General features: G+C 44.8%; 1 protein-coding gene across 1 annotated transcript; it reads right to left on the reverse strand.

The window, feature by feature from the left end:
* Window positions 1-9991: 9991 nt before the first annotated feature.
* On the reverse strand, window positions 9992-12230 carry LOC119357089 (endoglucanase 13-like). The gene is made up of 3 exons (XM_037624075.1): window positions 11983-12230; window positions 11680-11892; window positions 9992-11596 (listed from the first exon to the last, which is right to left on the reverse strand). The coding sequence occupies exons 1-3, from the start codon at window positions 12196-12198 to the stop codon at window positions 10169-10171; spliced, it is 1857 nt and encodes a 618-aa protein (XP_037479972.1). The 5' UTR covers window positions 12199-12230; the 3' UTR covers window positions 9992-10168.
* Window positions 12231-17331: the final 5101 nt, after the last annotated feature.

Genomic DNA, 17331 nt, shown 5'->3' on the forward strand with positions numbered 1-17331 from the left:
AAAAGAAAATGATAAAAACTTTAAAAAATAAAATCCTTCAAGAGGTAGTTATATTACTACATCTACTAGTTAGGAAAATTTGAAAACTTAAATTTGGACATGTTTTGCAAAAAGTGTAGGGAAAATGTAAAACGGCTATAACTTTTGCATACGATGTCGGGAAAAAACGTACAATATATCAAAAAATTCAGCACGAAAATCCGCATCCGACGGAGACGGCCTATGGCCTGTTTGCAATTTTTTAGAATCCTCAAATTCCAAAACAAAAAAAAGATATGGTCAAATTTCAGTTTTTTTAAAAAAAATTGGTTAAATCTGGTCAAACTACTTATTCAAGAAGTATTAATGTTACTACATAATTATTCAAGAATATTAGTGTTACTAAATAATTATTTCAATTTTTTAAATTTTGATCAAATCTGGTCAAATTATGGTCAAACTATGGTCAAACTCATTCAAAAAATATTAGTGTTACTAAATAATTACTGTTTTTTAGAATAATAGTTTCAAACTCAAACGGTGAAACATGTGACCTAATGCTCAAGCTAAACTGCTGAGGGTTAATAGGATTGACAGCTTACATTTGTCAGGAAAACAACAAGTGCAGACTTGGAATGTAGCGGGAATAGAACTCCGAAGTTAAGCGTGCTCAGGTTGGGGGAGTGAGAGGATGGGTGACCGGTCGGGAAGTCAGGCGATTTGGAATAAGTGATCCACACTTGAGTAGATAAGAGAGGTGATTAGAGACTAAATCATCAAATAATTCAGAAAAATTAAAAACCAAAATAAATCAAAAAAATTTCCAAAATTTTCAAAAAAAAACTTTAGTACCGGTTGGTAACACCAACCGGTACTAAAGGTCCCCCATACCAGGGCGCGAGCTCACACCACGTGGTGGCACTTTAGCGCCGGTTCGTGCCGAACCGGTACTAAAGGGGGGGGGGCCTTTAGTGAAGGCCCTTACGAACCGGCGCTAAAACTCCGTTTTCTACTAGTGGACCTACCAGGGGCTGTCACGTGTCGTCACACCGCCGCCGGCCCGCTCGGCCCGTGCGGGGCCCCCGCGGCGCGCCCGCGCCGCGTCCCTCCACCGCCCGCGCCCCCGCGCAAGGAGCCGCGCCGCCCCGCGCCTCCTCCGCCGGCTGCCGCCGCCACGCCTCGCCGCCGCCCCACGCCAAGTCCCGCGCTGCCGCCTTCGTCCGCCACCGCCGCCGCGGGAACCTCCCCCCCTCTCCGGCCACCTTCGCCCCAACACTAGATCCGGCGAGACCCCGCAGCTCCAGCCATCTTCTCCGGCCACCGCCTCGTCTTTAATTCCGGCGAGAACCGCTACTCCGGCGAACCTTGGCTTCCGTGCGCCAGATCTGGATCTGAGAACCCTAGGGTTGACCCCTGTTTTTTCCTCTAAGTCTTTTTTTCTACATTCTGAAGTTCTGTTCATTACATCATAACTCTGTCATCGTAGCTCCGTTTATTGTGCATAATATATCAAATTGTTCATTTGGTTGTGCTCTTCATTTTGTTCCTTTGTGCCATGCTTGTTTGAGTCCATCTTGTTGCCCAAATTGTTAATCCAAGAGTGCTATAAATTGTTAGGTGCTGATTCTTAACAGATCTTGAGCATTTGTCATTTTTGCCATGATTATTGTGTGCTGCATATGGGCATGAGCTCTACATGTGTTTTTGGCTATGCCATGCCATATTCACAGGGGTGTATGCCATGTATTTTTTTTTATCAATGTGGTGACTAGCACATGCATGCAAAGTAGCTCTCGTGTTATTGCTGATTTCAGGGACTTAGAATTTCACTGTCATTTCTCTGTTGTTATTTTTAATGACATGTATTCATGTTGCTACAGTGAGATCCATGCTTCTTTTGAGTATGTTCAGTAAGGATGATTTTGACATATGGTTATGCTCTATCCATCCATGCTCCTGTTTGAATTTATGAAGTGCCCTAGCATGACTCAATCTTGCTCTACTTTTGCTATAAAATGTTCCTGGCAGGTTGTTTACGTGTTAATTAATTTTGCCAAGGTTGTTGTAGTTGATCCATGCATACTATGAGTTTGTTCTTGCTTTGGTTAGCTTCATGAACTTGTCTTCTTGCTGGTAGTATGCTTAGCTTGTCATGCAATGCCTTGTGTTGAGTGAATCGAGCTCGCAAACATGCCTTCATAACTCTGTTTTTGCCATGTCCAGTTTTTCTGCTAAGTCTGAATTGTTAACGAAACTTGCTATGTTTATATGGGTACCATCATATTTTCTGTGCTCTTCTGGCTTATGGTCAATAAGGGACTTTTGTTATATGCTTTGAGTAGATTCATGCCATGCCTTTGTTTGCTATGTTCTGTTCCTGTAGCATGTTTTTATCTTACTCTAAACATTGCTTCCTGATGTTAACTCCTGGCATGTTAGTATTTTCACTAAGTCTGTGAAGATGATATCTTTTGCCCGTTTGCCATGCTTGTTTGAACATGCTATTTTGTGATTTAGCCGTAGCTCAGTGTTCATCTTTTGTCAAGCATCTTGAGTAGATCACTGTCATGTGCTTTGTTGCTATATTAGAGTGCAGTAGCTTAGTTTTTTGTTGCATTTTACATGGCATCGTGTTGTTAATCGCAGAATTGTGTCATTATTATTTTGCTGGCATTTGCAAACCGTGCATCCGATTTCGGTGATCTTTATATCGTTTTCGACCGAAATCAACTCATCTTTCCAGCGGCGCACTTGGTTTGCCAAGTTGATGCCTGGTTCAATCTTTTCCTTCCGAAGCACGCATATGCATTGCAAATCACATCCTGCATATCATGTCATGTTTTGCATCATGTTGCTTGCGCATTGCACCGTGGTTGATTGTTATTTCCTTTGCTTTGTGTTCTTGCCTTGGGTAGAGCTGGGAGACGATTACGTGATCGAGGGACCCGTTGAGTACGCTTACGAGGATAAAGCTTACGTCAACTCGGAGAACTTTGCAGCCAAGATGACATTACCCTCGAAATCACTTCTATCTTTGCTTGATAGTTGCTCGCTCTTTTGCTATGCCGTGATACCCACCACTTGCTATATCATGCCTCCCGTATTGCCATGTCAAACCCCTAACCCACCTTTCCTAGCAAACCGTTGTTTGGCTTGTTACCGCTTTGCTCAGCCCCTCTTATAGCGTTGCTAGTTGCAGGTGAAGATGGAGTTTGTTCCTTGTTGGAACATGATTATTGTTGGGATATCATTATTATATATTGTTTACTTTAATGCATCTATATACTTGGTAAAGGGTGGAAGGCTTGACCTTATGCCTGGTGTTTTGTTCCACTCTTGCCACCCTACTTTTTGTCATACCGGTGTTATGTTCCTTGATTTTGCGCCTTACGCGGTTGGGTTATAATAGGAACCCCTTGACAGTTCGCCTTGAATAAAACTCCTCCAGCAAGTCCCAACCTTGGTTTTACCATTTGCCACCTAAGCCTTTTTCCCTTAGGTTCCGCGGACTCAAGGGTCATCTTTATTTTAAACCCCCGGGTCAGTGCTCCTCTGGGTGTTGGTCCAAACTAGAGTCCTTTGCAGCGCCCCCTCGGGGAAACTCGAGGTTTGGTTTTATTTGTACGGAGCGCTCATCCGGTGTGCCCTGAGAACGAGATACGTGCTACTCCTATCGGGATTTGTCGGCACATCGGGCGGCTTTGCTGGTCTTGTTTTACCATTGTCGAGATGTCTTGTAACCGGGATTCCGAGTCTGATCGGGTCGTCCTGGGAGAAGGAATATCCTTCATTGACCGTGAGAGATTGTGATGGGCTAAGTTGGGACACCCCTGCAGGGTTTTGAACTTTCAAAAGTTGTGCCCGCGGTTATGGGCAGATGGGAATTTGTTAATATCCGGTTGTAAAAAACTTGAAACTTAACTTATTTAAAATGAATCAACCGCGTGTGTAGCCGTGATGGTCTCTTTTCGGCGGAGTCCGGAAAGAGAACACAGTCTCGTGTTATGCTTGAACGTAAGTAGTTCCAAGATCACTTCTTGATCATTATAGCTTCTCGACCGAGTTTTGCTTCTCTTCTCGCTCTCATTTGCGTAAGTTAGCCTCCATATATGCTAGTGCTTGCTGCAGCTCCACCTCACTACCTTTTTCCTACCCATAAGCTTAAATAGACTTGATCGCAAGGGTGTGAGATTGCTGAGTCCCCGTGACTCACATATTACTTCCAAAACCAGATGCAGATGCCGATGATGCCATTGCAGGGGACGCGACCGAACTCAAGTGGGAGTTGTACGAGGATTCAGGACGTTACTATGTTTCCTTTCCGGACGATCAGTAGTGGAGCCCAGTTGGGGCGATCGGGGACCTATGCATTTGGGGTTGTCTTTATTTTGGTTCCGTAGTCGGACCTTGATTGTATCTGGTTGATATAATGCTATATTTATGTATTGTGTGAAGTGGCGATTGTAAGCCAACTCTTTATCCCTTTCTTGTTCAGTACATGGATGTGTAAAGATTACCCCTCTTGCGACATGCCTACTATGCGGTTATGCCTCTAAGTCGTGCTCCGACACGTGGGAGATATAGCCGCACCGTGGGTGTTACACAATCGGAGTACCTTTTGGGGATTCCCTGGAAAAATGGAACTGGTACTACAATCACACAGTACTAGTAAGCATGCACGTGAAATGCACGTATATCTATAATAAAAAACATCTATTTTAAATCTTACTTTCTAGCCAATCTTTTTTACCGAGCCTATGAGTCTTTGGTAGCGGAGATCAAGCATTTGAGGTCTTTACGTCTGACTCGTATTACTCATCTCAATCAAATCAGAATGTGGTTAGTGTTTTTTTTGCTAAATTTGCTAGAAGTGCGAGTAGAAATATCGTTTGGTCGGCCTCCGAACTTAGAGAGGTTACTGATTTATGTAAGGAGGATTGTAATTTTGAACTTCTATGAGTAATACAAGTTCTACCCACAAAAGAGTCAAACCGAACACGCCAGATTGAGAATGACCAAAAGGCATCCATAGCAAAATGAATTTATTGGATGGTTGGATAGTTAGGTGGACAGTGTTATCCCGAGTACACCAAGGTTTAAGTCCTGATGCTTGCATTTATCCTAAATTTATTTTAGGATTTTCGACGATGCGTTCAGTGAGAGTAGACGTTTCCATCGGTGACTTTGTAAAATCTCAAGACGATATGTCAGCTCAGTCTTTTGGAGGTGCTCATAGGGATAGGGTGTGTGTAGTTCATAGGGGTCAGTGTATGTGCGTATATATGAGTGGTTGCGTATGTATTGTGTTTAAAAAGAAAAATGAATTTTCCAACGCGTGTGTTTTTTAAGTGTATGTTTGTATATATTTGTTCTTTTTTACAACTAATGCGTGCAGTACTTGTTACTTGACCAAAAGGGCTATCGATCAAGAAAAAAAAAGAACAAAAGAGACACACCCGATGCTCCATCTCAGTTCTCCACGCCTGACGCTTCATCGTTGTGGCAAAAGCTCTCTCCCCACCGCTCCCCATTTCATGGTGGCCACAGCTCTCTCTCTCTCTCTCTCTCTCTCTCTCTCTCTCTCTCTCTCATCAGGCCGCCTCTCCCCTTTGTCCCCACGGCCGACGTGAGGTCTCGCACTCCCCCGCTCTTCTCAGCTCCTCCTCGTCGAATTGGTCGCTGAAGTGCCCGAGGATCCGCTCGAGCTCGGCATGCTTGCGGCCAACCCAGTGCTAGGCGCTGACGGAGGCGGGCGCGGAGGCGCGAGACTCATCTCCACCGGATCGTCTGCCGTGGCAATCACGCGTCCTTCCTCTCCGTCTCGCTCGCCCGGCTCCGCTCGTCCGTGGCTCCCACCGCCCTGCGCGGCTACGCTACGCTGCGTGCAGCAGTGCCGCGGCGGCTGGTGCCCCTGCAACTGCAAGCCGACGCCGGTTGTTTATTCCCCACTTCGGCACTCTGCTATGCTTATTTTCGATTTGAGGTACTCCCGATTCCCCACTTTTGCTATCCTAATTGCTATCCATTCCAGTACCGTACATATGTAGCTTACCAGTTTACCAGTAGGAAAGCATGTTTTTAGAAATTCAGGGTCAATTTTTAAAATGCAAAGTAAAGAGGGTCAAGAGAAGCATAATAGGATAATACGGGTTCACATAGATGTAGTACTCTGTCACTATCAGCTTGCTCAGAGTATGACTGTAGGACAATGCAGGTTCACATAGATGTAGTTATCTGTCACTATCAGCTAGTTCTAATTGAAATTTTTTGGAGCAGTTCCATTTGCAAATAGACCAGCTACAAGGGCACACACATACGCACACGCGCACCCTAATTGAGATATCATATTACAATGGTAACAAATATGTTAGTATTTCTTACATGCTGGCAGCTTAAGCAAGCACCTTGCGCTATTAACTTCAGCTAGATGTAGTAATTTGTCACAAGAGCGTGGCCAGTTCAGAACACCATATAAAAGAGCGGTACCAGCAGCAGACTTCAGAGGAAAGTTGATTTTATCCCTAAATAAGATGCTCCATTTGACATGCTCTAAATGGACTAATGAAATAATCTAGAACACCTCTGCAACTCTGGGGAATTTGTAATTAACTGCAGATTTTACAAGGTGTCAAATATGTGATTTAAGTAAAATGTAGAGCAATGGAAGTACAAGTGATACACCTGAATAAAGCATAACCTACAAGAATCACAAGCGCTAAAAATTCAGAATGCAGAAAATCTACATATGCCAAGAAGGTCACTCACCAATAACCATGTGTACTTCCATACTGCGTAAACAGGGGATAAAAATTGTTTGATCTGCAGTTAATCACCTAAGCATTGGGTTAACACAGTGGTGCTACTTTTCTTTTCCGTTCAAAACAGAACCACCATGTCTTGAGTTTCCTGAAAAACAGTAGACATGCATATGAATCCTAATACTAATTAACAACTGATAAAAGATGTCGATCAAGCTTCAGAAACTTAGCGGCCGCATATTGAGTTCCATCATTGTTTTCCTCGAAACCACAATTCATAACACCTGCATATATCTCACCTGGAGTATTATTAAATACCCGTCTTCATGCCCTCGAGTATATATCACCTGCAAAATAGAAAGATTCTGTTTTTTATCTGACAAAGCACTGAATCAAATAATTCCTTTGCCCATGAGTCTAGGTTTCTAACAATTTACTGAGAAGGGCAAAAAAAAGTGCAGCATTTGTAGGACATGCCAACACAGAAAAGTAAACATGTAATAGAAGTGGGAAAGAGGGAACAAGGATGATGGTATTTATATGGAGGTTATGGAGCTGAATTTCTCCCTCTGACGTTCGGTTATGGGATAACCAATCTGCGCAAGTTGAAAGAGGGGCCTCTGTTCTGCCGTTTGTTGGAAAAATTTGCTCTTATGTAAGAACGCAGTTAGATTAAAAGTTGTGAACACAACTTGCCGCAGAGCTTAATCCATGATTTGCCGCAGAAAAAAAATATGTAGCCTTGCATAGGTGTTCTAGCAGAAAAGGGGCTAACCTTAGAATCATGTTTTTTCAGTGGAAGTTTATCTCATGATTCATAATCATCATCCTGTGTCCCCTCCCTGGTTCGCCACTTCTGATTACTGCAACTTCTTCCTTCTTCTCCCTGTCCGCTAATCTAGCAGGAAGTGGCGGCCATGGTCTAGTAGGAAAACGTGGCCACGAACCCGCAAAAGACGGCGGCCAGCCTGGACCGCAGCAGCTGCGACGGTGATCTAGTCAGGAGGAAGATTGGCAGTCGCGATGGAAGGTCCGACGGAGCTTTGGTCCATGGCCATGGCGTCCTGCACGGGGACGGAGAGAGGGAGAGAGAAAGGAGGAGGAGGGCGCTGGGCACGGCTGACCTACAAAGGAGGTTGGCGGCGGCTTGCAGGAGCGCAGGCGGCGACGAGAGGCAGGGTGAATGGGGGGAAGCGCACGGGAGGAGGGAAGGGAGGAAATGTGACGCGAGGTTTGCTGCTGATTCATGGAATCGATCCGGAAATTAGGAAGTTGCGGGCGAGGCTGCGGGGATCTGTAGACGCGGAGCGATTAGCAGACGACGGCGTCTGCCAGGCAGAACATTTAATCTCAGACGTTGATTGAGATGGCAGATTATGGATGTAATATGGTCAGTAGGATGTGTTTAAGTTGATTTGATCGGAGGGTCCGGGTTACCCCGTGTACAGTTTGTTGTGTGGCTTTAGACAAAATTATATTTGCTCTTTTAATTATAGTATAGATATAGAGTAACCAATAATCCTAGACGCACGAAGGCTTTTACGGAATTTTGTCTAACTATAATCTCTCTCCCCCGGAATTTCAGCCGGGGTGGGCCCATCTCCAGTGGTAATCTAGCCAGTCAGCCATTCTTCCATCATCGTCACACTGATCATTCTCTACGAAGTGCTTTCCATATATTGGCAGAGCATTATGTGGCCCATAGCATCGTGGACGAATGTTCCTTTATTTTTTGGCATCTACTCCCTTCGTCTGAAAATACTTGTCATCAAAATGGATAAAAGGAGATGTATCTAAACGTATTTTAGTTCGAGATACATCTCTCTTTATCCATTTTGATGACAAGTATTTTCGGACGAAGGGAGTACCATTTTGTTACCTCAAATGATTAACAAAAAAACTGCTATTTGAGCAAGGCTCTGCATGTTGGAAGAGCATAACTTGTGCATCTAACCCCCCTTACACTTTAAACTGGAATATATTAGGTACTCCCTTTGAACTAAAACAACATCACTTATTTCTGAACTGAGGCAAATATCAGTTATACAAGATCATCTCTCTTCTAAACAAGAAAGTCTGCAAGTGAGTATGAATAGAGTCATGTTGTCTCAAGGAGGGACCATTGCTCTTTTTAAAGTTTTGCGCGATGCTACCGTAGCTAGCCATATTCTTGCTAGTCTGGGCAGTGAACAAGAGTGAACTGTGTGTTGGCTGCGCATTCCTCCTATAGAGATTGCTAGTGTTGTGGCAGTGGACAGTAGCACCCCATTTGATCAATGAATTACTTTCTTCGGAAAAAAATCCTACCGCGTGGTGAGTAATCTTCAAAGTATTCGAAAGAAGAGAATAGTCCTCCAATTGAAGTTTTTTCCTTCTGGCACCCGTTCTTCATGGCCTACTCAGTCAAACCCACGCGGAGGGATCGTTGTTGACCTCACTTGCAAACTTTCTCCGACCAATCATATTGCCTCGATTTCATTGTGTCTCATTCTTGAAGCAAAAAATGTAATATTTTTTAAAATCAAACCACAAAATGATCAAGTGAGTTGTATTCCAAAATGTAATCTTTGTCATAAACCAAACCAAAAAAGCAAACAATATGCAAACATTTTTTAAAAATTTCTACACATTTTTAAATTTACGAACATTTATTTTCAAATCTGGAACATTTCTAAATTTGTGAACATTTTTCTAAATTCGCGTATGTTTTATAAATTCATGAATTTATTTAAAATTTCGAATTATTTTATAATTTGGAACATCTTTTGAAATTTAACATATTTTTTAACCTTTTCAAATAAGTATTTGAAACCCATGATCATTTCATGAACATTTTTAAGTTTTTTAAATTTTGAGAATATTCTTGTGAAATTCATGAACTGTTTTGAATTTGTACAGTTTTTATAATTTGAAACTGTTTTTTAATTCATGAAATTTTCATTTATCTTTTAAATCTAGGATTTTTTTTCTGTTTTATATAAAATTAAATAGTAATAAAAAATAAAAAGGTAATGAAAAACCGAAAGAAACGTTAAAAATGGCACCCACGCCCCATAATGGGCCAGCCCAAATCAAGCAGGGTGTATCCTCTGAATCAGGCGTGGATTAGGTTTTTTCAAACAAAAAAGACGTGGATTAGGAGGTCCCGACTTTCCCGACCAATCACATCACCTCAATTTCGTTGGGTCGCCTTTTCGAAGCATCAAGGTGCGGCTCAAAATGTTCGAATTTGTTGTAAGTACGTTTCAGAATGTAATATTCTCTTAATCTCTTAATAAACCAAGCAACAAAAGCAAACAATTCAACGATGTTGTTCTCAATTGGGACTTCGGATATACTATACAAAGAGAGAAACTAAAAAAGCATGGCAAAATTCATAATATATAAACGCAAAGAAAAAAGCGTGTCATAGTGTTTGGTGTGGTTAACACTCAGCCCGTCTTGTACTGGGCGACGGCGATCTTGGCAGCGGGGCCGCCCTCCTGGATGTACACGATGGTAAGCTTCTCGCCGGCGTCAAGTCTGGTGACCCACGAGGGGAACCCGTACATCTCCTTGTCCTGTGTGGCAGAGACGCCGTAGATGGGGCCGGTCAGCCCCTCGATCCGCAGCTTCAGGTAGGTGATGGGGTGGCCGCACGTGTTCTTCGCCGTCACGGTGTGCCGGTAGTGGTCCACGCCGTTGTACTCCCACGAGTTGGTGACCGCGTGCACGAACTCCAGCGGCGCGCCTCCGACGTGCAGGGTGTCCTGCGGAGGCTGGTAACCCGGGCTGTTACCGGCGGCGGCGGGTTGGGCGGCGAGGCGGGCGAAGACGCCGCACATGGGCGCGGCGGCGGCGAGGGTGGGCTCGGCGCGCTGGTAGTTGCAGCGGTCGTCGACGAAGCCGTCGTGGCCGTCTGGCCCGCCGACGAGCGCGCCGACGAGGACGTTGGGGTCGGCGCCCTTGCTGTTGTAGTAGGCGTCGAACCCCTCCATGCACCCGACGGTGTCGTTGACGGCGTAGACGGACGGGATGGAGGCGCCGCGGTGGTGCACGTGCGTGGGGAACTTGTCGCCGTGGCCCACCATGTAGCTCATGGACAGCGGGTTCTTGCCCAGGACGTAGTCCACCTGGGACCTGGCGAAGGCGACGATCTCGGCGGGCGCGACCTCGGCGTCGGGGCACTTGAGCTTGTCGCCGGACTCGGCGAGGTAGTCGGCGTAGACGGTGAGGAGGAAGACGGAGGAGCTGACGTACTGCATGTTGTTCCAGTCGGCGACGTAGAGGAGGCCGCCGGGGGTGGTCCTGACGTTGTTGCCGCCGTTCTTCTGGATGCAGGCGCACATGAAGAACTCGGCCTTGGCCCGGAACTGCTTGAGCGTGTCGGCGTAGTCACCGTCGCCGCCGCCCGCGAGGAGCACCTTGGAGAGCAGCACCTGGACACCGGCGTACTTGTTGTCCCAGGAGAACTCGCGCACGGCCCAGCCGGTCCCGCCGAAGGCGTCCGCGTTACGGGCGACGTAGTCGAGGTAGTCCTGGTCGCCGGTGGCCTCGTAGAGCCAGGCGGCGCCCCAGAGCAGCTCGTCCTGGTAGCCGGAGGCGGAGGGGTAGAACTTCTTGGCGCATTGCAGGGAGTCGTCGTAGCGGCCCCGGAAGGTGTCGGCGAAGGTGAAGATCTGCTTGGCGTGCATGAGGAGCAGGTCGGCGTACATGGAGTCGTAGTGCCGGAACACCTTGGCGGCGGCGGCGAGCGCTGCTGCTGTTTCGGCGGCCACCTCGGAGCCCGGGCGGCTGGCGTCGATCTTGGACGCCGTCCTCGGCGTCGACATGTCCTCCGCGCGCTCCCAGCACAGGTGGTCGCTGTCCCCGTCGCCCACCTTCAAAGTTGTTCAAGACGCCGAGTTAGGCCGGGCCGGGCCGGGCTGGGCTGGACAGGGTTGGGCTTAGGAGTGGTGTGTACCTGGACCCAGAGGGTATTGGGCTCGGTGTGGGCCTTGATGAAGTAGTTGGTGCCCCAGCGGATGGCGTCGAGGGCGCGGTTGAGGGAGTTGGCGGCGACCATCTCCTTCTCGAACTCGAGCACGCCCCACGACAGCATGGTCACCGCGTACGCCGCCGGGAACCCGAACTTGACGTGGTCGCCGGCGTCGTAGTACCCGCCGACCAGATCCACCTGCACACATCCATTCTTTCTCCGTAAGCAAATGCGGATCGAGCTCCGATCGGAGTTCGTACGACGTCGGATCGAGGCGCGCGCGCGTACCCCCTGGGAGAAGCCGTCTGTGAGGGCGGAGTCGCCGCGCCAGTGCACGGTGCGGTCGGCTGGGAGCTTGCCGGACCGCTGCGCCTCGAAGAACTGGAGGGACTTGTCGAACGCGCCGGCGTAGTCCGCCCACGCCGGCGAGGCCTCCGCGGACGCCGCCGCGAGGAGCACGAGCAGCGCCACCGCCGCCGCCGATGCGATCGTCAACCGCGCCATGGCTGCCTCGTTCTCCTCTGCAGGTAATTAAGTGGGGAATGTCGCCGTCGTGGTGGTGCTGGGAGTGTCCGGCGCGGCGGGCGGGGATTTATACGGGGCGTGCGGATCGCGGGGCGGCCGGCCGTGACCGACATGGGGCGCTGCGTGGTGCCCGGCACGTAGGGGGTAGAGGGGAGACGAGCTAGGCTGTTTGCGCCATGCACGTCTTGCAGCCAGAAATGGTCGCACGCACAATGGGATCGATCGTGGGCTCGCCGATCGTCTTTCGACATTAGACATTTCTTCTTCCATTTTTTTTGGAAAAACTTATATATTCATCATCTATCATTCATTCTTCTTGTTTTGATAATAATTGTACAGCATTATTTATTAATTAAATCTTCTGCCATCTGATCATGTAGTTCTGCCCGTACACAAAGTCGCTCCAGATGTGTGATCACGTCGTGAGTTTTGTGGACTTAAATAGATTGACTCACACAATGCTTTCTTCTGGCTTTATTTTGTCGGCCTATGGTTGGTCAACTAGTACGTGTCCTTTCTAGAGGAAGTATTTGAGCCACAAATTAGCCTGTGTGTTGTGCTAAATCTCATCATGATGGTCGGCATAGTGGATCAATTATCTTATTAGTCTCAATTAGTAGAATTAAGCGCGGTAGGCGTGGTGACCAATCTTCAAACCATTCGAATTAGTAGAATTAAGACATGGCTATAAGATTTAGGATGCCCCCAACCCCCCTCCAATACGCTCCTCCCTCAAAATACAATGAAATTCACTAATGATGTACCTTTTGTTTATGTTTTCTTCGAGAAAGTAAGACATCGAATTATGTCGCATTGTTTTAACAAAGGCGACGACTTGCAAAAACATAATCTTTTATCAAAGTTGACATTCTTGCAATGGTGTTTTTAAGTACTTTGACAAGAAAAACTTCAAAAGATGATAGTTGCACAAACAGGAATAACCTCAAAGATTTTAAGGAGATGCATATTGGTAGAGTAAAGATGGTACAACACATCAAATCGCATTGAAACAAGCAACATGAAACAAGACCCTAAAACACTAAAAGGTTAGGTTATATGAACATCACCGCCCTTGGTGTTGTCTCGATTGTCATTTGAACCCTAGTGTTCGTTTATTTTCTTCTATGAACAAACTATAAACACGAAAACATGTACAAGCAAAAACTTATCTTCAAAATTGTTGAAAACCCTCCTTTAAGACAAGTTCCAAATATTAGCTTCATTTCAAACGGTTGGATAAGAAGATGAATATAGACCTATTCCTACACAAATTGAAACGACCGTGGGTGAGCAAAAGAGGCGACCAAGAAAAAAGCCTCATGGGCTATAGAAGACCAACATATATGGGTTCAACCTCGCGCATATATACTTAATGACGATCACCTCTTTTACTAAGCAAAGCCTCAGAGACGCTATATCTCGCTTCTTGCGAGCAATTCGTTTACGTTTCTACACCCCGCATGGACCAACCCAATAAGTGAGTTATTTTTCTATTTTTGTTTATACTTTTAATTTTTCCAGTTTTCTAGTTTGTATTGTGATTTAATATTTTTTATTTCCATATTTTTAACTTTTTTGGTAAATACATGAATAATTTTTTATGACATACACAAACACATGCCAAAAAACTTGAATGTAATTCTCAAAACATCAACATCTCCTTTATAATTTACAACATTTTATTTTACATACAAAATCATCTTTTAAAACACACATGAGCATTTTTAATGGACACAAGTATTTTTTATATACATGAACATTTCTCTTCACATTCAAGAACATTTGTTATCCTCGCAAAAAGGACATTTTGTAATACATATACGCATCACTTTTTTTTGCTACACGTAAATATTTCTTATCACATACTAAAAAAGGTTCTAGAAAACCACTTCCTTTTCGAGCACATTAGTATTCTAGAAAAATACATAAAAGATATTGTTATTATGTGAACACCACTTCCTTTTTGAGCACATTAGTATTAACTATTAAAATAAATACATAAAGTAGTAGTAGTAGTAGTAGTAGTAGTAGTAGTAGTAGTAGTAGTAGTAGTGTGTGTGTGTGTGTGTGTGTGTTTATTCAAGATCGTAGAAAAATAGACAACAACAAAGCCTTTTGTTGGGTAGACCGGTGATGGGAACTCAACAGAAAAATGTGAGTACCCAAAGAAACATGTGATGGCTATTAGATTCTTTGCATAAGAAAATCTCAACTATAGACAAAACTATCTTAAAGTACATATGAAAGTTGTTGCTATATACTCCCTCTATCCCAAAGACACTTATTTTGGGACAGAGGGAGTACATAGTTCCTAAAACCGCAAGGATGACTGGAATCTTTCAAATGATTGCGTTTTTCTTATCTGTCCAGAGGGATACTAATCCATGTGGTTTTTTTGGCAAGGATATCTATGTGGTTCATTGAAAAAGTGAACAAGAGAACTTATGTTCTTATAGGCCATCACTATATACAATTCCATCACCAAAGGCTAAACTTGACTTAATAAAAATCATAGTGAAAGATAAAAACATATTGAAATAAGTTGTTTCATGGAAGTTTTCCTGCTAAAAACAAGAGGTGCTCCAATTAGTAAGTAATCACCCAAAAAATATTGTAAGATCAAATGCCTCATTTTTTTCATAATATATATGTAAGTAAATATGAACACAATTTCTTATAGTAACAAAAAAGTGTGTAAAAACGCCCTACATTTCAACTCTTTCAAGTCAGTCTTCGAAGTGGATTGCTTGTTTGCAATTTAATCTGAGATGGAACAATATATTCTAGATATATTGTTTTTTCAATTTAATACAAGAAGTAAATTCTCGGTGAGCATGTATCATCATCTACACAATTATGTAAACGTTGTGGAACATATATATGCAGGAGGTTAAGGTTTCATCATAAGCTTTTTTTTCTTCTGATGGAAGTCAAATGACCAACCCTCATGTAATGTAGTGGTAGCGTATGATAGTAAATACTTGTGGGTGTACACAACTATACTTTGATGAACAATTGTGGTCGCTTAAATGCGAAAGTGCATTGATACATAACTTTAATAAGGGTTCTGCATGTCCATCAATCAATTGCATCTAAATTTGTATTAAATGGTTCGTATCTATGTGGTTTTTAAATTTTTTAGGGACGCAACATGCATTCCTAGGTCACCATCGTAGCCTACGATTTTGCAAAACTATATTTTATAGTATCATGTGACAAGATCAATCAACACCGGTAGAATGGGATAGAAAAAAGAGATCTTTATGATGCTCAATTATAATAACATCGGTGCACCATTTAATGATATACCCACTTATTAGGAACCTTCATGAGCATGAGTACTAAATGGTACCAGTAAGAATGATAAACTTCTACATAGATCACACCCTCGATAGCTATCTTTAGTAGTGTACATCAAATATATTAGGAAGCTATATAAATGTGCCTGTCAATGCACAGTGTGCGCTGATTTTGAGAGGGGCATGCTGCAAAACCTGAGCACTACGACTTTCTCTTAGGAGATATATGCTTGTGAATGATCCTAGATTTTTACCCTCAAGGGATAGCTGTGCTGCCGATTCACAAAGCTTTCCTACATTTTCTTCAGCCAACATAAACAACATATTTACCCAGATAGAGGGAGGACAAAAATACAAATTACAAAGAGAAACTAAGCATCGAAGATCATTACACAAAAAACTTTTGCTAAATCAAAGTGAATATTGTAATCTGCACCATCCTCCTCGGGTCGTAAACACCTAAGATAAAACACACATGTATGTGATTGAAGCTGAGAAATGACTTAAATTGCTCATACGGTTGTACCTTACTCATGCACATAAGTGCATTTGTCTCCAAAAGTGAGCACGTTGGCAATATGTTACCGATCGGACCGAGCGTTGGAAGTTGCAGATGTGGCTCAACAGGCTCTCTTTCCCTGCCCCCTTTCTATCTTATCCGAGAGATATCCACCGCCCATTGTAAGCTCCCTTCCGAAGTCGGTGGCAAGGATTTGATCTGATGCCCAAATGGAAGTGATGGGTGGGAAAAGCAATAAGGCCATGACGACCATGGGACGCAATCATTCATTCATCGCCCCTTTCTTCCCCAACAACGAATACCCTAGCAGCAAAAGAAGCCACGGCCAAACCATGAGACCATTGTTGCGCGACACTAGGGGTGTCGTCGTTGTGTGGACGAGGGTGGATGGTAATGACACACCTAGAGCTTGACCGTGGGGCTGGGGTGCCAACCTTATCACTCACAATATAACCATAAAAAATGTTAGTTTATCATATGAACCATATAATACACATAGGATTAGACTAACCACTACCAAATAAAAAAAGTTTTGCATTTTTTGAGGGGGTGCCAGGGCACCCTCGCTAGATCCACCACAGGTGAAGGACGAGGGTTGGCTCTTGGGCTCAGGGAGCTCGCGCCCCGTAGGATGAGTTGATCAAATAAACGATGAGCCGCACTCGCGCGCCTCTTGCGGTCCCCTAGCACCATGCCGATCACAACATTTATACCGCATCAGTGAACAGGAGGACGCCTAAATCGGTCTTCAGAGCAGAATCACATTAACGTTCGGGCTGGCCAAAACGCTCAGGGTGGGAGCACTAGAAAAGGCCGCGGGGCACGGTCAGACGGCATAACGATCCATATCGCTCTCGGACGGTGGAGAGTGTCAAAATCGCCATGGAGGCTCATAGGTGCTGTAGTTGAGTCTTGCTGTGTTTAATACTATCTTAGATGTGCAACTCATCAAAGTATTCTCTTCATTTTTGTTGAGCAACAAGTATTCTCTTCATGTGTTCTTTGATCTCCTCATCACCATTTTTAAAAAAACAGGCAACGCTCGTTAATGGGCCATATTAGCCGGGCCAGCTACTCGCTTCCTACCCATTTTCGCCGGCACGCGGGTCCCACTCATCAGCCAGCAGCAGGATCCCATCCCCGCAATCCCGTTTCTCGCTTCCCCTCCAAGAAGAAGAAGAAAGCCGGCGACGAGCGAGTCAAGAGTCAAATCTCTCTCCGCGGCACCAATCACCTCCCCCACCCCCCTCCCGCCGCAGCCCAAATCGGCAGCGACCAAATCCCCCCAGCCCC

Source organism: Triticum dicoccoides, chromosome 2A (genome assembly GCF_002162155.2).
Source record: "Triticum dicoccoides isolate Atlit2015 ecotype Zavitan chromosome 2A, WEW_v2.0, whole genome shotgun sequence".
Classification (NCBI taxonomy): domain Eukaryota; kingdom Viridiplantae; phylum Streptophyta; class Magnoliopsida; order Poales; family Poaceae; genus Triticum; species Triticum dicoccoides.

What these genes read in the sequence shown, in the direction of transcription:
- LOC119357089 (XM_037624075.1), bottom strand. Translation starts at nt 12,198, where the DNA reads ATGGCGCGGTTGACGATCGCATCGGCGGCGGCGGTGGCGCTGCTCGTG. An exon ending in CAGACGGCTTCTCCCAGGGG is followed by an intron (nt 11,893 to 11,982) that starts GTACGCGCGCGC and finishes GGATGTGTGCAG; the next exon opens with GTGGATCTGGTCGGCGGGTA. An exon ending in CCAATACCCTCTGGGTCCAG is followed by an intron (nt 11,597 to 11,679) that starts GTACACACCACT and finishes ACAACTTTGAAG; the next exon opens with GTGGGCGACGGGGACAGCGA.